Source organism: Emys orbicularis, chromosome 4 (genome assembly GCF_028017835.1).
Source record: "Emys orbicularis isolate rEmyOrb1 chromosome 4, rEmyOrb1.hap1, whole genome shotgun sequence".
Classification (NCBI taxonomy): Eukaryota; Metazoa; Chordata; order Testudines; family Emydidae; genus Emys; species Emys orbicularis.
Genome location: NC_088686.1, coordinates 117108136 through 117128812, shown reverse-complemented (window position 1 = coordinate 117128812; position 20677 = coordinate 117108136). Strand labels below are relative to the sequence as shown.

Here is a 20677-nt window from a genome sequence, read left to right as displayed (position 1 = left end):
TGCAAAGCTTGTGCACAGCTCCTTTATCTGCTGTCGCTGCAGACGTCCCAGGGTCGTGGAGAGGTTCACCTCTTCCACGCCACCATTCCTTTTTCCTTCATAGTAGACACCTGCAGGCCACTCCGCGTCATCAGTTTCCTGGGCTGTAAACTGGCAAACGTTTAATTCTCTAGAATAAAAGGGCTTAAGAGAATTAACATGGTATACCTTAGGCTTTATGTTGGAGGTGGGGGAGGCTATGAGATAGTTAACAGCTCCTAGGCGCTCCTGGACCGTGAATGGTCCTTCCCACGACGCTTCCATTTTATGGGCCTGGAGCGCCTTTAAGACCATGACTTGGTCTCCTACTTTGAAGGACCGTTCTCTGGAATGTTTATCATACCAGGCCTTTTGCTCTTCCTGAGCATCCTTTAGGTTTTCTTTAGCAAGGGCTAAAGAGTGTCGGAGGGTGTTTTGTAGGTTGCTTACAAAGTCTAGAATGTTAGTTCCTGGAGAAGGCGTAAACCCCTCCCATTGCTGCTTCACCAACTGTAATGGCCCCTTAACCTCGCGGCCATACACAAGTTCAAATGGTGAAAACCCTAAACTGGGATGTGGTACAGCCCTGTAGGCAAAAAGCAACTGCTGCAACACTAGGTCCCAATCATTGGAGTGTTCATTTATGAATTTACGTATCATGGCCCCCAAAGTTCCATTAAACCTCTCCACCAGACCATTGGTTTGATGGTGATGAGGGGTGGCAACCAAGTGATTCACCCCATGAGCTTCCCACAGGTTTTTCATGTTCCCTGCCAGGAAATTAGTTCCCGAATCTGTAAGGATGTCGGAGGGCCAACCTACCCTGGCAAAAATGTCTGCTAATGCCTGGCACACACTTTTAGCCTTGGTGTTGCTTAAGGGTACAGCTTCCGGCCATTGGGTAGCAAAATCCATGAAAGTCAGTACGTACTGCTTTCCTCTGGGTGTCTTCTTTGGGAAAGGACCCAGAATATCCACAGCTACTCGCTGAAATGGGACCTCAATTATGGGTAGTGGCTGGAGAGGGGCTTTAACCTGGTCTTGGGGCTTTCCCACTCGTTGGCACACCACACAAGACCGGACATAATTAGCAACGTCCTTGCCCATTCCCTCCCAGTGGAAGGACTTCCCCAACCGGTCTTTGGTTCTGTTCACCCCAGAATGGCCACTGGGATGATCATGGGCTAAGCTCAAGAGCTTTACCCGATACTTAGTGGGAACTACCAACTGTCTTTGAGGATGCCAGTCTTCCTGGTGCCCACCAGAAAGAGTCTCCTTGTATAAAAGCCCTTGTTCTACAACAAACCGGGATCGGTTAGAAGAGCTGAGAGGCGGTGGGGTGCTCCGTGCCGCCGCCCAAGCTTTTTGAAGGCTGTCATCTGCTTCCTGCTCAGCCTGGAACTGTTCCCTTGATGCTGGAGACATCAGTTCCTCCTTGGACTGTGGACTGGGGCTTGGTCCCTCTGGAAGCGATGTAGGGGCTGGGGTTTTTTCCATTGACTGTGAACCGCTGCCCGCTGGTGCACTATGTGGTATCTCAGGCTCTGGCTGAGCCTCTTGGGTAGGGTTATCTGCTGCTTCCGCCAGTTCAGGCTCGCTGGTGTCCTCTGGCATTGGAGTTGTAGACGGGGTTGCAAGCGCTGGACTCAGTGCTGGCAATGGGTCTGGTGCTGGTTGCGTTGCCAGTTCCGGTTCCGGGACTGGCTTTGGCTGGGTCTCTGGGATTGGATCCACTACGGCTGTTGCAGTCGTTGGCAGGGGATCCGGTTCCACCACCTGTGTTTGGGTCTCCGGTAACACAGACGGGGCCCTGGTGGACGGCTCAGGAACAGGGATGGGGGTGAAAGCTTGCTTAGCCTGGCTGCGGGTGACTATTCCCACCCTCTTGGCTAGCTTCACATGGTTGGCCAAGTCTTCCCCCAGCAGCATGGGGATGGGATAATTGTCATAGACTGCAAAAGTCCACATTCCTGCCCAGCCCTTGTACTGGACATGCAACTGGGCTGTAGGCAAGGTTACAGACTGTGACACGAAGGGTTGAATGGTCACTGTAGCCTCCGGGTTGATGAGTTTGGGGTCCACTAGGGATTGGTGAATAGTTGACACTTGTGCCCCAGTGTCCCTCCAAGCGATAACCTTCTTTCCGCCCACTCTCAAGGTTTCCCTTCGCTCCGAGGGTATGAGAGAGGCATCTGGGTCTGGGGTTCTTTGGTGTGATTGGGGTGTAATGAACTGTAATCGGTTGGGTTCTTGGGGCAGTGAGCCTTTATAAGCCCCAGTTCATTACATTTAAAACATCGCCCTGCTAAGGTATCACCGGGGCGATGTTGGTTGATGGAGACTGGTATGGTGGGGTGAGAAGGCATCTGGGGTTTCCCTTGGGATGTGGGTGGGGCCTTGGGTTGTCCCCGGTGATAAGGTTTTGTTTCGGCTTGCCCCTTCTGATATTCACTCCAACTGCTACTAGCTTTTTTCTTTTCTGTCACCTCCACCCATTTGGCTCCAATCTCCCCCGCCTCGGTTACAGTTTTGGGCTTCCCATCTAGGATGTACCTTTCTATTTCCTCAGGAACACCCTCTAAAAACTGCTCCATTTGCAATAGGAAGGGCAACTCTTCCGTAGATTTAACATTTGCTCCTGATATCCAGGCATCCCAATTTTTCCCAATGTGGTAGGCATGTCGGGTAAATGACACATCAGGTTTCCACCTTAGGGCTTTGAACCGCCGACGGGCAAGCTCAGGTGTTAGCCCCATTCTGATTCTGGCCTTGTTTTTAAAAAGTTAATAACTGTTCATGTGTTCCTTAGGCATTTCAGCCGCCACCTCTGCTAAGGGTCCACTGAGCTGCGGCCTCAGCTCTACCATGTACTGGGTTGGAGGGATGTTGTATCCAAGGCAGGCCCTTTCAAAATTTTCTAAGAAGGCCTCAGTATCATCGCCTGCCTTGTAGGTGGGGAATTTCCTGGGATGGGAAGTGGTACCTGGAGAGGAGTTGTTAGGATGGTCTGATGCACCCTGCCTAGTCCTTGCTGCTTCCAGTTCCATCTCTTTTTTTTTCAGCTCCATCTCTCTTTTATGGGCCTCCTGTTTGGCTTTTTCTTCTCTTTCATGGGCCTCCTGTTTGGCTTTTTCTTCTCTTTCATGGGCCTCCTGTTTGGCTTTCTCTTCTCTGTCTCTCAGCTCCATCTCTCTCTTGTGGGCCCCCTCTTTGGCTTTCTCCAGCTCCATCTCTCTCTTGTGGGCCCCCTCTTTGGCTTTCTCTTCTCTGTCTCTCAGCTCTATTTCTTTTTCTTTCAGCTCCATAGCTCTCTTGTGGGCCTCCTCTTTAGCTTTTTCTTCTTTGGTAGTCATTTTCCTGGTTTTCTTGTGCTGGGTCTCACCCTCTGCAGTTGACTGAAACTGGGATGTATTTAGCTTAGGCTCCTGCTGAGTGCTGCTGAGTTAACAGAGACTTTCTAACTAGCTACTTCCGAGGATGTAAAAAGAAAAGAAAAAAAACAGCTTGTAAATTACCTTTACCAGATCAAAGTTTGCTCACTTATTTGAACACTTCTCTTAACAAAGGACCTTGTTAAAAAAAACTTAACACCTCTGCCTTCAGGCAAGGAGAGATAAGATATGCATCTACCTTCAGCTCTGCTCTCCAAGCAGCTAGAAGGAAAAAAAAATCTCTTACTGGCTTTTGGGTTTAAAACGATCCCACCGCTGTGCCACCATGTCAAGGCTGTATCCCTACTTTGAACTTTAGGGTACAAATGTAGGGGCCTGCATGAAGACTTCTAAGCTTAACTACCAGCTTAGTTCTGGTCCGCTGCCACCATCCCAAAGCTAATTCCCTTTCCTGGGTAGCCTTGAGAGACCTTCACCAATTCCCTGGTGAATACAGATCCAAACTCCTTGGATCTTAAATAAGGAGAAATTGACCCTTCCCCCCTCCTTCCTTTCACCAACTCCTGGTGAATACAGATCCAAACCCCCTTTGGATCTTAAAACAAGGAGAAATCAATCAGGTTCTTAAAAAGAAGGCTTTTAATTAAAGAAAAAGGTAAAAATCATCTCTGTAAAATCAGTATGGAAAATAACTTTACAGGGTAATCAAACTTAAAGAGCTCAGAGGACCCCCCTCTTCTGTCTTAGGTTCAAAGTACAGCAAACAAAAATAAACACTCTGGTAAAAGGTACATTTACAAGTTGAGAAAACAAAGTAAATCTAAGACGCCTTGCCTGGCTTTTACTTACAATTTTGAAATAAGAGAGACTTGTTTAGAAAGATGGGGAGAACCTGGATTGATGTCTGGTCCCTCTCAGTCCCAAGAGCGAACAACCCCTTAAACAAAGGACACACACAAAAGCCTTTCCCCCCCCCAAGATTTGAAAGTATCTTGTCCCCTTATTGGTCCTTGGGGTCAGGTGTCAGCCAGGTTACCCGAGCTTCTTAACCCTTTACAGGTAAAAGGATTTGGAGTCTCTGGCTAGGAGGGATTCCATAGCACTGTACACAGGAGAGCTGTCACCCTTCCCTTTATAGTTATGACAGTATATCTGTGGAGTGGGCTAAGAGGGAGTGAAACTGGATGTGACCAGCTATTATCAAGCCCCTGAAAGATCAGGTTATAAACACAAAACATTGAAAACCTGCCTATATAATGTGGTGATCTGAGTGATCAGGTGGAAATTCTTTTCCATGGCTGCTGTAGATTACAGGATTCTAATTCAATGCAATACATTATGATTATTCATTGTTTGTTCAGATGATAGTCTCATTGTTTACTCTCGCCTTCCTTCCCGCATTAAGCCGCACAGAAAAAACATATTCTGGGTTGCAAAATTTCTGAATAAAATTTGTGATGACTTTTGATTAAATTCCTAATCAATTAGCTTGACTGTCACATTTTCTTTGCTATGGGAAAATTGAATGAAATAGCCAGGATTTCCAATTTACCTTCAGTCTTACAAAAACACAAACACAGAAAAGCTTTAAACAAGTCATCTTGGAATCACATCAGAAGAGTGTGTATTGGAATACTCAGAAATTCACATCGCAATAAATGGATCTAAGTCCCACAGCAAGGATAATGAACCTAGGCAGAGAATACTAAGATGTTGGAGTCTGGGCAGAGTAAGTAGGCTTGAGATTAATATCAAGGAGCAAACTGTACATGATACACACTGGACAATAAAGGTAGAATGAAGGTGCCTTACTGTTTACTTGCAATATATTAGTCAGACTCCAGGGGTTCCTGTGTGCTGTATAGAGTTCCAGATAATCTTTGGTCACTGGCAAACAAAGGAGACAAAGCTGGAGCTTGAGTCATGGGGAACTTATTTGCTTGTCTGAAGTTGTAGTGGTTTCCTTAAACCAGAGGCATTTATTAAAAACACTGTGATTTCATAAATCATAACATTCAGGAAGCACCACAGATCTCACAATGGGCAGATACACAGGTTATTTCATTTGCAATAAATGATGCAGTAAACAGGCGGAATTATAGGAAGGAGATCTTTATTGAGAATGCATGGAGGTCAGTGTTACATGCAGAGAGGCCTGTGGTTCTCTGGTAGCAGCTTTGCCCCAGTTTATATTCCCGAATCCCTCCTGAAATCTGATGCTCTTTTTCCAGTTCCACTCATCACACCACACCTAAAGAGCATGCCTGGTGCACCACCACAGCACACTCTTTCAGTAGGTCTGCACAACCTCGTGTCTGTTCAGAGAATCAGGAACCTATAGTCTGCCGCACCCCTATCTGTGGCTGCCTCCTTTTGTGGGGAGTTGGCTGCTCATGGAGTGCTGGCAGGGAGTAGACCATGTTCCAATTATGCCTGGTCCCTGTGCAGAAATGTAGAAAGGTGGGGGAGGAAGAAGCCTTGAACCGTTCCTCCTGCACACACATAAGTGCCAGGCAAATTTGTTAGTACCTGTTACACTGAAGAGAAAGCCAAGAGAGCAAAACAAAACAAAAACCTAACTACCCTTTGCTTGATGACCTAGGAAATAACATTCCATCAAAATTACATCCAACCTCACCCAAGCAACAAAGCACGGGTGAATGAAGACATCACTAACAACAACAAGGGGACCAGAGACTTAAAATGCATGCGTCAGCTGCCATGATTCCGCTGACACTTTCCCTCAAGTGAAAAATCTCCTCCCATGTCTAATAGGAAGGAGTTTTCAGAGTTTGTTTTCTGTGAATCGTAGGGAGCAGCTGGTTCCTCCCTCAGCACGAGCTGAGCTTGGAAAACCCTTTTCGTTCCTCATCTACAAATTCAGCTCACTCCCCATTTGAACTTCAGCATTGTTTTTGGGAGGAAAAATAAAGGTCGCTCTGCCTAATTTTTTTCTGTTTCTAATAAACACAATAACTAGATGCTGTCTGTGCAATCTGGCTCCCTTGTTATATTTAAATATTGATATCCATGTCTCTATGGTGACCAGTCGAGTTATGTAATGAGAAGTGGGAGAGTGTTGAAGGAGAACAACCCGAGGAGGGTGGAGGAGGTTAGAGGCTTCTTTTTAAGATATAATTACTGTCACAAACTGCATCTGATAGTTTTGAAACAGATGGAGAACTGCTTTCAGTAAGCAGTGGCCATTGGGGGAAGCCGTGGTTTGCCGTGGTGGGATAAATGAACCCCCGAGAGGGTCAGATGAGTCTCTAAAACTACCCAAAAACAAATCAAGGTGGAAATCACAGGAGCACAAGCTTTCTCATGAGATCTCGGGCACTTCCAGTTTCCAGCTGTAATTGAAAGGAGAAGTGAGGGGGGAACACTATTTCAGCAAAGGTTTGGATCCCATGTGGGTTTCTTAAATTATCCAAACTTGTTCACCCTTCTCTACTCAAAACACTAGTGTTCTCCAGATGGGAGGGAACCCAGCTGTATAATCAGTAGGCATTAAGGGCTACAAGGGATGTCATAATTGCTGATGTCATAACTGTAGAGAGCTTGTGGCTGAAAAGGGGATTAGTATGCCCACAAACAACTAGGGAAAATTTAAGAGTTAAACAAGAACACTCCTGATATGCTTTGGAGGGAAGGAGGGAATTTCCAGTGAGGGGGGGTGGAAACCCAGAGGGACAAAGGGTTCCCGCCTTATGCAAAAGATATATAAAGGGGTGGAAGAGAACAAGGAGGGAGAGGAGCCATCATGAAGAATCCCATAGCTATCACCTGAGCTGGAACAAGAGCTGTACCAGGGGAAAGAATTGTGCCCAGCCCTGGAAGGTGTCCAGTCTGAGAAAAAACTTACTGAAGCATCTCTGAGGGTGAGATTATCTGTATTCAGTTTAATTAGACATAGATTTGCGCATTTTATTTTATTTTGCTTGGTGACTTACTTTGTTCTCTGTTATTACTTGGAACCACTTAAATCCTACTTTCTGTATTTAATAAAATCACCTTTTACTTAGTAATTAACTCAGAGTATGTATTAATACCTGGGGGAGCAAACAACTGTGCATATCTCTCTATCAGTGTTATAGAGGGCGAACAATTTATTTGGGTTTAGACCCCATTGGGAGTTGGGCATCTGAGTGCTATAGACAAGCACACTTCTGTGAACTGTTTTCAGGTAAACCTGCAGCTTTGGGGCAAATAACTCAGACCCTGGGTCTGTGTTGGAGCAGACGGGAGTGTCTGGCTCAGCAAGACAGGGTGCTGGAGTCCTAAGCTGGCAGGGAAAACAGGAATGGGGTAGTCTTGGTACATTAGGTGGCAGCTCCCAAGGGGGTTTCTGTGATTCAACCCGTCACAACACTGATAATCAATATTCTTGTTTAATGTATGTACTAAACACATATTAAGAGTTATGAACATAAACTGAAATTATGACTACGTTTACCAGACAAGTCTGGGGAGAGAGTAAACTGGTTTCTCAAAGACAAAGGACAAGCTGACTCCTCTAGCTAGGTGTCATCAAAGTTGATTGCCAATCACCTGTCAAGTGGCCCTTCACAGGAACAGAGACATCTGTATTTTAGCTAACAGCCTGGAACTGCTTTCACCACGGGACTCCACAACCCCGTCCTCACAGCTGGAATGAACTTTATCTAGGGGTAACCTTCAGGAAAATGTGTTCAAAGGGTGACTGGACTTTAACAGTGAGGGGTAAACCCCCCCCCAAACTATAGCGCTCTCTCTCGCTTTCTCTTTCACCCATGATGACAAAGAAACCAGCCCTTTGACTTTGGGGAGGATCCTGACCTGAGAATTTTCCAGTGCTGGGAACCTGTGGTGAGGATTTTACCTTGAACCAAGTCTAGCATGTTAAGTTTTAGCTACTAGGAACGTTTTATGTTTATTTTTCTTGTAACCATTTCTGACTTTAGTACCTTATATTTGTACTCACTTAAAACCTCTCTCCATTTGTAGTTCGATAAACTTGTTTTATTTTTAATCTAAACTAATCCAGTATTGTGTTTAAACCGAACTGTTTGGTAACTCCAGTCAAAATAGCAAACTGTTAAATATTAACCCTTTACGGGGACAACACACTTTTTACATCTGAACTGCCCAGAAAAAGGCTGAACAGTGCAGAACACACTTTTGGGGGGAAATTCAGAACTGAGAGAGTATTGGAATCCCCCTATAACTAGTAACCAAGGCTGGTAGAAGCCAGAGTGTGACTGGTGTGTTGCTAACAGGCTGCTCATGGTCTGGACTGCACCCTGGAATTTGACACACAACAGATGTCAAGAATATAAGTTTATTCCTTGGAAAGCACAAGCAGTGTGTTCAGCCTTGTCCAAGAAAAAGAAACAGTCCCTGTGCTAAGGAGTTTACAGTTGATATAAAAGGCCAGCATAAAGTGCACTGGGAGTTCAAGAGGAAGATCGTATCTTAAAATCTCTTCCTTGCCTTTTTTTTTTAAATATCTAGTATAATTTTTGGACCTAAGTTTTATAAACAGTCGGCTTCCCAAACAAACTGTGATTTTCACTAATATGTTCGCTATTGACAACTGTTCAATAACTCTTGTGCAAATAAAACCATCTGCCTTTTCAAAGTGGCTGTGAAGACACACCTGCTCCAAATACTCATACAAATATTTGAGCTCGGATTGGTGATGCTTTTGCTTTCCATGAACATCACTGCAAATAAAAACTCACTCAGATATCTGCAGATAAAGAGAATCACAAGCAAACAGTGAAACAAGAATATTCATTTTATTGGCAAGAATAAAATCCTCTATATTTGCCCAGGTCTCAGAGAGACAGCACCTCTTATACAAGAAAAGATATCTGTCGGGTGGACAGGTCTGTGGTCAATTTAAAACATTCCTTCAGGAGCATTCTACTCCAGAACTCACACAGACTGATCAACGGTCTGATATGTCTACCATATAAAGAGAAGTGTGCTTATGTTTAACCCCTTTGACGCTGGAGATATCTAGACCTCCCTAAGCACTCATTTGTTTGGCAGCCTGGAGGATGTCAGCAGACTAAAGATTAGTGAGCTAAAGATAGCACAGAATTGGAACGTAAGTCTGCCCTGAGTTTTCTCGCCCACAATCTGATCTTGGCTGTGTAGAGCATTTTGTATCCCCATAAGGGGTAAATGAGACCAAGCTATCCATTGGTCTGTTCTCCTTGAGACCTTCCCAGGAGCTCAGTGCATTTGTAGTATCTTCTAAATTTTGTAATTGGGAGAGGGAAGAAGACACTCTAAAGAGCATGCTGTCCTGGGGTACAGTCAATAATATCTCCCCAGTAGGCTTGTTACCTATAACTCATTGCGGATTTGAATAGCCAATTTTTAAAGCTACATGTATTTTTCCAAAGTGGACTCTCTCTTCAAACTTCATCACCCCACCATTTTTCCAGTACTCTTCTCCACTGTTCTACCTGATGTAACAATCTGACTGGCAGATGTGATATTTACTAGTTGCTAATCCTTCCAGACGAGGTTCTGTCTTTTAAACCCTTTCTTGTCCCAGAAGGGAAATAAATACAATTATTATTGATGGAGCTGGTAGCACTGCCAGTTATTAAGGTTGCCCAACATTTCCCTTTACAAGACCATAATCAACTGCTTATAACTTTGCCAAACTTTACTTGTTAGGGCTGAAATTTCCCTCAGGTGTCTGCCTCAGGCTGACTTCTTCTGGAATATTTCAACCAAAACAGTTCAGCTGTTTCCAAGAAGAAGGCTGGGGAAAAATATGTTGTTTTACAATTTTAAAAATGCTCTGACAGCCTTTTCTTTGAAAAGCTCTAGCTCCCCCCTGCTTTGAAGCAGGGGCTTCAACTTTGGCAGGGTGGCCTGTGTGATCCTCATGAAAATCTGCCCAAATATGGCCAAGTTATAAATGCCTTTTAAAAATCACAGTTCACACATGTTCAGCAGAGATATTTTTAGAGACCCTGCTCTAGGAATTAAAATAGGAGTGTAGAGAAGGAGGCTGTGAAGTGTAGAACCCTGCTTCATTCATTGCAGAAATTGGAAGGTGTATAGTGAATGAGACAGGAGATTGCAGAAAGAGAAAGGACGGGCTCATTGTTAAGACAGCTGAATGCTGCCCTGAGGAATTGAATTCTATCCCTGTCTTTGCCACAGAGTCACCAAACCTTTCACGGGTGGTCACTAATTTTATGTTTCTCATTTTCTGGGTGCCTGACTTGAAACCCCGGAACCAGATGTGCAGAATTACTGAGCGCTCACAGATGCCTCTAAAGTCAATGGAAGCTGTGCTTTGAACATCTAAAGTGCTATATAATGCAAAATACTCTGAAAAATCAGATCCTAAGCATCTGTTAGGCACCTTAATCTTGCTGTACCTCAGTTCCTTCTCTGTAAAACAGAGATAATAATATCCTGTGACCTCACTGGGGTGTGTGAAAATAACTACATTAACATTTGTGACGCATTCAGGTACGCTGGTGATGAACACCATAGGACATTAATCATTCTGTATTCAGAGCAGGGTTTGAATAACATGCAGCTAATAAGGCCTAAAGCCACACATTGAAAAACAAAGAGAAAACAAATTATTGACTAACTACACTTTAAATGAGCACCATCTACCCTATGCACTGAAAGAGGCAGGGGTCTTGTGGAAAAAAATAGCATGTGATCATGTAATTAAAGACTGAATACACACAAGAGGACCAAATTAAGATTGCACAGGCAACTTTCATTCTGGCATTTTCTAACTTTGGCGTGCTTGGCTTTGCAACCTTGATACTGGTTTAAAAAAACAACCCTTATTTGTTTTTGCATGGGTGAAATATAGCATAAAAGCCCAAACTCACAGAAAGGGGACGTCCTTCCATCTAGCAATTTGGAGATTGATCCATTCCCAGTAGCCGACTTCCTCTGACATACAGGCGCCAGGAAGCCTAACAGGCCACAGCTGCTTCCGGGCCTTGCTGGTTAACCCTTGCCTTTCCATTGTTGAGCTCCACAGCTTTCTGACACAGTCATGTCCAGGAGATGCAATCCACAATACACCACATGCCTCTAACCCATCTGTTTCCCTTGTTGGTTGTCCTCTTCAGCCACAGAAAGCTCTAATCCCCATCTCCACATTGGGGCATGCTCTTTCTGGTGCTCCCAACAACACTGAGTCTGTTTCTGCAGCACTTGCACATGGGTCAGAACTCCCAGGCTGTGCTGACTGGCAAAAATGGGACCTGTAATTCACAACTAGTGAATAGTAGCAGCAAGGGTGGAGGCTCTAATGCAGATGGAGCTGATACATTTTGATGACCGGTAGAGGTCAAATGGTCTGGACTCTGTCCACACTATAGCTTGTACTGTCATCACCACCGGAGCCCCACTGTTTGGCACCAGTAACTCTGGGTCCCATTTTTGCCAGTGTAGACATGGCCCTAGTGACAAGTGTGACAGATATTGCAACCCCATGCAGTATTTTTGGGGAGCACTGTATTAAACTTATGAATGGGTTATGTGTTATTGCATTCTACTCTCAGGGGGAGGGTTACCACAGCTCTTACAGGAATTAAAACAGAAGGGGGTGACTTCCCCTGAGATTGTAAATAACTCCAGATAAATTCCACCCTGGGGTGATTTGCATATACTGGTTCAGGCTGGGTTTTCCAGATACTAGGAAGCAACATATAAAATGCTGAGCTTGGCCTGACTAATGGTCTTCATTTTGATTCAGCAAATGGACATGACTATCCGTCCAAGGGGAAGCCCCAACTCTTGCTGAAGGGTTGGAAGGGATGGTGGTCTATCAGACTTCCCATGTGGAACATGGGTGATTTCTGCTATGTTTAGTATGGGTCTAAATCTGTTGTTTTTATGTTTTCTCTGTAATGCTTTTGTCCTGTTAATAAAGGTGCTTGCTTCGAAAGAGCTGTGGGATAACATGTGATTGCAGGCAATACACTGTTCATAGCCCTTGGAGAAAAAGCAACTCACAGCTGCTAGCCATTAGGCAGACTGACTTGCGAGAATATCATAGTGTAATGCAGGGGGCTGTGCAGCCTTATAATCCCCTGGTCAGATAGGAGGGGGACAGGAGTTCCTGTCCAGAGACAGGTGACATGAGCCTGGACTGGACACTCCTGGAGTAGAATTCAGAGGGAGGAAGACACATGCTGTACCCCTGAAACTGTGAAGACAAATATTGGAGCACTGCCTTTGCTCTACTCCTCCTTATTCACAATACGGGACAGATACGTTTAACCACACACCCTTTTAGGAAGATGGACGCGGACTCGCAGCTCCTAAGATCTGATTTCATTTCTCCGCTTCTGTAATGGGGCTCCTGCATTTAAATCTAAAATCCACAGTAAATAGGTTCTCTGTTTTCATGTGCCTAAAATAAAAATGCTATTTTAATAATTAACAATGATTAAATTAATTGGTGCGTTGTATATTACTTTCTGTTATCACACGCTACTGCTTCCTGAGTTCTCAAAGCGACTCTGTCCCTTGGGATGCTAAACTAAGTCATTATAATCACAGCATCATTTTCTTTCATAATCCCTCCTTCCCATTCTTCATCACCACTCATAAAAATAAAATTGATTCTGTTATGTGCACAGCCAGTTTATAGTGCACAGCTTTTTAATAAATGATAATACTGGGCTGTTCTGTAGTGTCTTTCAGCCAAGGATATAAAAGCCCTTTCCAGTCATTAATCAATCAGGACTTCCCAGTTGACAGCGCTGGGAGGTAGGTGTTATTTATCTCCATTGTACTAAAGGGAAACTGAGGCACAGAGGGGTTATATCACATGCAGCAAGTCAATGGCGACCAGGAATAGAGTCTTCAGTAGGTACAATCGAGGGACAAGTGGAGATTATAGACTACTCTGGGGGCCAAAACAGCCTCTGACATAAGTTAGAGCAGTCACTGGTTGCTGAAACTTACAGTAGCCCATCATAGGCTTCCTATGGGCTGCTGTGCAGACATGTCCGCGATGGTGCCATTCCAAGCCCCCCTGTGCTGAGGAGGAAACATAGGGCCGTTTAGGGACTGGGGAGTATTTCCCTGGCCGCTTGTAGTGCCTTTACAGTCATTGTGTGTTGCCAGAATAGCATCTAGGGGCCAGGGTGGGGGAACAGAATCTGTGTCCAAGAGCCCTTAATCCCAGTCACCTGTTTGAACCACTAGTGGACACTGCCTTTTAAAAAAACCTTGTCCAGCGTTAACCCCAACTTGCTGAATGAAGAGCAGCAGCAAAGGGAGTTACTGTCAATTTTCTGTGTATGGAAGACTGTGACTGCAAAGTAGGGGGTATTTAAAGCTGGGAACAGGGGAAATCATTAGATCAGCACTGGTAGGGCTGTGATGAATACCCCAAAGTGTATTTTTGATGTATTCATTACTTATATTTAAGGGGTGCTGGTGCAACGCACACACCTCCTGGGTGTGGTGTTCTGTCCCATCTAGTAGCACCGAGACCACTTAAAGAGAGAGATAAAATGAGTCTGCTCTACAGCCTTAGCTAACAGCCAGTTGGCTTTTAGCTCATCTGGTAGAGGCTCATGCACAGCATCCAGAGGTCCCCCGTTCAATCCTGCCTGCTGATGACTGGGGTCTGTCAGCGTTACACTGGGATGCTCTTTTTTTGGTTGTCCAGGCTGTTGGTGTGATGTGTATCTACAATATTGTTCTTGTCATACTAGCAAAACTCACTGAGGACTCATGGCTAAATGCCACAACCTCAGAAAGGAGGGGAGAACTGGCCACCTCATTGCAAGAAAATCTGCACGCTAAGTCTGCTTCTTGACTGGACAAATAACTGTCTGTACTCCAGATGCACTAGCCTGCTGTAAAAAGGATGCATTCCAGGTTCCCACCCCTGCCTCCACAGCAATGAAAAAGCTTAACATGCACTTTTCAGGAGAAAAAAAAACAAACCCCAACCAGCCCCCTCCCCCTGCCCCAACAAAGTCCAAAACACAGAAAACCCCTCTTCTCCACCTTCCAGGCATAGGTGTCACAGCAGTTACAGATGTGACAAATACTGGATACCTGCCTGTTTCCCCCAATGTAGATCTAGTGAGCCGTAAAATACTTTTAACAAACCTTGGGTTTCGGCCCTTTTTTGCTTTTTTATGGTATACAAAAGAAGGCCTGAAATGATTTCATTCTTGTCACACGCCAATGGCCCCCTCCCTCAGGGGGTCTCCTGGGGAGGCAGATCAGCACTGTATGTTGCTAATGCTGTTGCAAGCATTGCAAAGTATTCTGTGAAGGGTTAAAGGTATGAATGCGGAACGAAAGGTTTCTTTCAGGTGGCGAAAGGCCAGAGTGGGAGGAAAGAAGAAAAGAACGGGTTAACTTGATGTTCCAGCTAAACCCGAAGATAAGAAGCTGACTCCAGCCCAAGGCCAGCTGCTACTGGGCAAGACAGAAGGGGGGAAGTCCAATCCCCCTCGACCAGCCATGAGAAAGGAGAGTTGTTGAACGAAATGCAGGGGCCGCGAAAAGGAGCGAGATGGCAAAGGCCAGCCAGGGACAAACAGAACTGTCTCACGGCCCTGAAACCAGTGTTTTGGGAAAGCTGAAGAAGCCACGGAAGACCGGTTTGGGCTGGTACACAGAGTATGGGGAACAAAGGTCTCTGAAAGAGATGCCCACAAAAGACCTTAAGGTTTAAAACCCTCCTGAGAGCTGAAGCAATTCGGAGATCACAGCGGACCCAGGAAGACCTGTGCGCACAGGACAGAACTCCCGTCCACCCTTCCCCCTCTTCTTCTTACGTTACACCCAGGCCTGGCCAGCCTCGGGTAGTGAGTGTTTGAGTATGAAAGTGGGTTAGGGCTTGGGGTACTAACGCTTTCTTCCTTCCTCAGAGTGACGTAGGGAGCACCCCTCACTCTCTGCTGTTATTTTATTATTTTATCAATAAAGCTTTAAAATTTAGACACTTGGTGTGTTCCGTCATCTCCTCCCTTAACAATCCTGTGGCCTCAGCCTGATCACCTGACGCCTCAGGCAGATGGGCATCAGAAATCTGTCACACCCTCAGCCCCTTACATTAGAAATACCAGACTGGTCTTCCCTGGATGGGCAAGAGGATCTCTTGGGGCTCTCAGAGATGTTCATTATCTACTCTCCAACCTTAATGGACAGGGTTGGGGCAGTGCTGATCTAATAATGCCATCCTTACACCCAAATATTCATTAAATATGGGAGTTAAATAGATGTGAAAAAACAAGTAATGAACTAATCTCGCTCATTAAACAAATAGGCTAATCAAAAATGTCTTTCCCCTTGCATTTGCTCAGGCTCTTGTGAGGTCAGAATTTCACTAGTTCTCCCGTCACCATAGAGTCTTGCAGCCAAAAATAACGCCCCCAGAAACCTTCCTTTCAGACTTTGTGTTAAATGTTGGTTATTTATTTTACCTGAACACCATGTTCTTTATATAGAGTAGATGCTTACTTGTTCTTTCTTAGCTTGTTTTATTCCTTGCAAACTACATGTTCCTGATCTAACCCTAGTTGGTTACTAGTGAGGGGAGGCTGATGACTGCAGCAACAAGGAACTGAAGCTGAGCAGATTGGTAGATTCCCCTTCTTCAGTTTGATACAGTCATATCTGCCCTTCACTGCTAGGATATGCTTGTATGCCAGACCGACTGCCAGCTGTATGGATAATACATCTTCCCAGCGCTGAAAGAATTACTGCCAAGCTTCATTATACAAACACCACAGCCACCCAAACAGCCTGGTGTGCACACAGAAAGAGTGAGGGAAGATAGCATTTTGCCACAACATACATTTTTATTGAAGTAGTCAAGAGTCATATGACCTTCCAGCTGGCCTTTGGGATAACCATAGCATTAGCTTTGACAGTGACGCACACAGTACATCAGTTTATGTTTAATTCGGTAGTATGGTATTATAATTGTCTATCATACAGATCAGAGGTTGATTGAAACAAACAATGGGGCAAATCCTCAGCTGAGGATATGGCCCCATCTGTAGCATTAAAGTAATCTAAAGCATTCTGAAATCGACCCTTGCAGTTTCAGAAAGTTCCTTGCCAAAAGGAGCTGTGATCGCAAGATATTTCAAATAGTTAGGACAATGCTTCCTTTTTCAATTAGAAATGTAATCAATAGGAAATATCTAACTAATCATGCTAAAAAAAGATGATACAGTCAATTAGCTTATTGAACAGTCAAGGTGAAGTGAAAATCTTTATGGTGACCCTGTCCAAATAGTTATAAGGACTAAATGACCACAAAGTATGATAAATCATTTGTTTATCTACTTGCTGAACTGTTTAACAGATAAAGTGATCTGACCAACCTTATCACTGATGTGTGGAGTATAACCACAAATTGGTACAGAGACATGTACAGCTGTTTTGTCTTATTGTTTCATTACCATCAAAATTATTGGTGTTGAACCAAGAAAATCAGTCAAGTAATTTTATATTGCTGCATAATGAACAACTAAACAACTACACAATCATCAAGGAATGTCATGAGACTCTATATAGAGACAGGAGTTTGAAAGTGGATATCTGTGCAGACTGCTAAATATGCTGATGGAGAAACTGCAGCCTGGGAAAGAAGGTGGGGTTGTGCAAAGTTGCTCAAGATACACTGCAAGAGGAACCTACAGAAGCAGCTTGTGGAAGTAGATTACTGACTGGAGCCTGGACTAAACAATTGTCTTAAAAGATTATCATACTAAATGCACAATTGGTGGCAAAGGATGTTGCAAGCTGATAGAGGTCCTAAAATGTATAGTGCAAACTGGTATGTCCCAAGCTACTTGTCTGGTTGGATGTTTCAAAATGTCATGAGAAATGAGGTTTGCTTTCTAATTGGCTCACATCAATTTTACCTAGAAGAGGAGCCAGGCCACATGGCTTATCAGAAACTGTACAAAACAGCTGTTCAGCAATTTGCTCACTGAAACCGAAACATCTGGATGAGATTGCATGAGAGTGGGATTGTCATCAGGTGGCTGCCAAGAGCATCCCCTTTCTGCTAACACCTGATGTCTTGGGAAAACAAAAGATGGGAAATCAATGGGAATTCGGCACCTAGGTGCTTTTGAAAATCCCGCTAGGTGCTTATCTGCAGCTTTAGGCTCCTAACTATCTTTAAAAATCTGGCCTTAAGTCAACAAGTAACTGAGAATGTCGAGCCTAGAAGAACTCATTTAACTGAGAATAGTATTATTTGTAACAGGAGAATCATGGCTGGGTACAGCAAAGGTGCATCTCAGAAAGATTAAGAGTGTGTTAAAGCAATCAGCCTAGGTGCTTGTCCATACAGAGACCGATGGTACGTCTACACTACACAGACTATAGCAGCACAGGCTCGTCATGTAGATGCAGCCTACAGTGACAGAAGGGGTTTTTCTACACCTACTCCTCAGCCAATGCTAGTGATGTTGATGGAAGACCTCTTCCATCAACTAGTGGTGTCCACAGGGGGGTATGTCGGCATAGCTATGTCCATCAGGAGTGTGCTTTTTTCCCACTGACGTAGCTATGCCGATGTAACTTTTCACTGTAGACCAGGTCTTCATGCATGGCAAGCTGGGGTGTAAATCTACAGGGTACTAGCCTGCTGTGCAGTAACTGGCTGTATGCATTAAATGCTACCATGCATTAAAAGTTCTGCAGTGTGCTTTGAACTGCTGCTCTTTGAAACATGCTGCAAAAAAAGTGAGTGGCAGCTGTGTCCACACACCCAGTTGGTGAGCAGCAGGCTAGTGCCATTGTAGATTTACACCCCAGCTTCCCCTGCACTAAGTCTTCATGTGGAGAAGCCCTAGACCATTTTTTGTGGTGACAAGAAATTGACAACTTCTTAGCCAAGAGAGAAAAAGAATTCTGAATTGTCCAGTTAAGCACAAGACTTTTGCCACTGCTGAATATTTGGTTAAAGAGTTTACAGTATTCGTGAACGTCCAGAGAAATTATAATATTGAATACGTGCATAATGGAAAGAGTTTAGCTATGAATAGCACCAAGGCAAAGCAATTTTGAATCAAATTGACTTTGATAAGTAACTTGTTCAAATTTCTATATTCTAACTGGAGAGAGATTTGGTTGAACTGCCATGGGCAGTCCCATAATCCCATTGACACACGTAAGCATATTGGTGGATTGATAAGGATCTTTACTTAAAGATACATAGTTCTACAGGGATAGTCACATGGTGAAAATAGTGTAGATTTAGGATAAAGTTTGTCCGTGTAACAAGACTGATAGGACCTTGAGTTAACTGAGTCTCAGAGATTAAAGCCAAAATTGTCAGAAGTGTAAACTAATTTTGGGTGCCCTCTTTGAGAGGACTAGTGCCCATTTTTTCAGAGTACTCAACATAAATTTATTTATTTGATTTGTTATCTTGTGATACGTTGTAACATCCAATGTTGACGTTCTTTTAAATGTAAATGCTACCATCTTTATTTTACTTTCCGTAATTTCTATTTGTTTTTTAAATTGTGTTTTGGCAAACACATTTATAAATTTACAATAGTTCCCCAGTTTGTAGTAATTTAGTTCAGGAACAGAATGGACTGTGGGAAACTTGGTGGATAATTAGTTAAATTAAGTTACTTATCCCACGTGTCCTCTAATGCATTTCCTTCTTCTTTCTGCCAGGGGCAATTGGTTATTTGGTGGTGGTGGTGGTGGTGGTGGTGGTGGTGGTGTGTGTGTGTGTGTGTGTGTGTGTGTGTTGAATGTAAGTGGTTGTTTTGCCATGAATTGTGGCATGATTGATTGGCATGATGCATTTGTTCTGGCTATAGCTGAGAGGACATTCTCCTGGCTGAGGGGTATTAACTGGACTTCTTTTTTTTTTCTTGCTGGTATTTTAGTTTCTTTGTATGACTTGGCACACTGACGGGGTTTTAAGCGGTCTGTTTTCAGGCACTCACAGAAGTGATTAGATCAGGGTTTGGTTTTGGCTAGCTGGGTTGGATGGTTTTCTGGGTGAGCGGCTGTCTGGTTCCTTGCTACCATCCACATCTCACACCAATGCTAAAGATGCCTATCTGTGTCTCTACATGGCCCTGATTCCCCAGTTGTTCCTGTCTGTCTTTACAGAAAATGTCACATCTTTCTCTCCTGTGCTGCCCAATGAACATTCCCACTAGTCAGCTGACAATGCAGAGGAGGCAGGTAATGCAGTAAAGAGAAACATGAAGGTACCAAGGCCCAGCTCCAGTCACCTAGCCACAGCTTCTCAGGGAACTCTGTGGAGAACTTTCCGATGGTTTCCCCAATTCAAGGGTTGGAAATCCTTGCTCTGGTGGGGAAGCTGGGCGACTGTTTTCTAGGTCTCTCTGAAAATGTATTTGCCTTTCCGGTCCAGATTGTTGCTGAAGTGGATGGAGAACCAGAGGAATGAAGTTAAAATCATCCCATAAACCTAAGGAATCAGAGAGACAAAGAATTAAATATCAGGACTAATGGTTGGCGGTTACTTCACCTGAGTGTAAAGGTACTGATACACACACATCAATACTGAACATCGGGTAAGGAATGGTGTCCCTAGCCTCTGTCTGTCAGAGGGTGGAGATGGATGGCAGGAGAGAGATCACTTGATCATTGCCTGTTAGGTTCACTCCCTCTGGGGCATTGGCCACTGTCAGTAGACAGGATACTGGGCTAGATGGACCTTTGGTCTGACCCGGTACGGCCTCTCTTATGTTCTTATGTTATGTTCTTATGTTCTTATTCACAGGTATCTCTGAGCTACTGTATCAGGCTGTTGCATACACAAAAAAGTTACATTACTGTGAAATGCTAAAGTTAAAATTTCAACAGAGAGAGAACAATATCATGGTTAAGGCATTTGACTGGGACTCAGGAGATCTGGGTTCAATTCCTGCTCTGCCACAGACTTCCTGTGTGACCCTGGGACAAGTCACTATCTCTCTATGCCCGAATTTTCCATCTGTAAAATGGGGATAATGGTACTTCCTTTCTCCCATCCTCTGTCTGGTCTGCTTAGACTAAGTTATTTGGGGCAGAGACTGTTATATACAGCATCTAGCACAATGGGGTTCTAATTTCAGTTCCAATACCATAACATCAGCAGTGAGAATAAGCTGGAAAATTCAGGATTCAGATTCCCACAACCAAGTTAAGTCTGCTCCTGTGTGCGAACAGTCTGTACTGCAGTAGTCTTTGATTGAAAAAAAAATCTCAGTAGGTATTGTTTGGAGTAATACAACATACATCACATACAT

The 20677-nt window shown here is 44.2% G+C and overlaps 2 protein-coding genes across 3 annotated transcripts in view; both read right to left on the bottom strand.

Annotated features, from left to right (window-relative positions):
* CD81 (CD81 molecule) overlaps positions 1-5346 on the bottom strand; it is a 99252-nt gene extending 93906 nt beyond the window's left edge. The window contains exon 1 of the mRNA XM_065402753.1: positions 5223-5346. The gene's annotated coding sequence lies outside the window, so the exon portion shown is untranslated. The remainder of the gene's footprint in view (positions 1-5222) is intronic.
* Positions 5347-19132: 13786 nt separating this feature from the next.
* The window catches only part of TSPAN32 (tetraspanin 32), a 53727-nt gene continuing 52182 nt past the window's right edge, over positions 19133-20677 (bottom strand). For both annotated transcript variants that reach the window (XM_065402754.1, XM_065402755.1), the window contains one exon: positions 19133-19854. In XM_065402754.1, the coding sequence (XP_065258826.1) occupies positions 19759-19854 (96 nt within the window). In that variant the 3' untranslated portion in view covers positions 19133-19758. The remainder of the gene's footprint in view (positions 19855-20677) is intronic.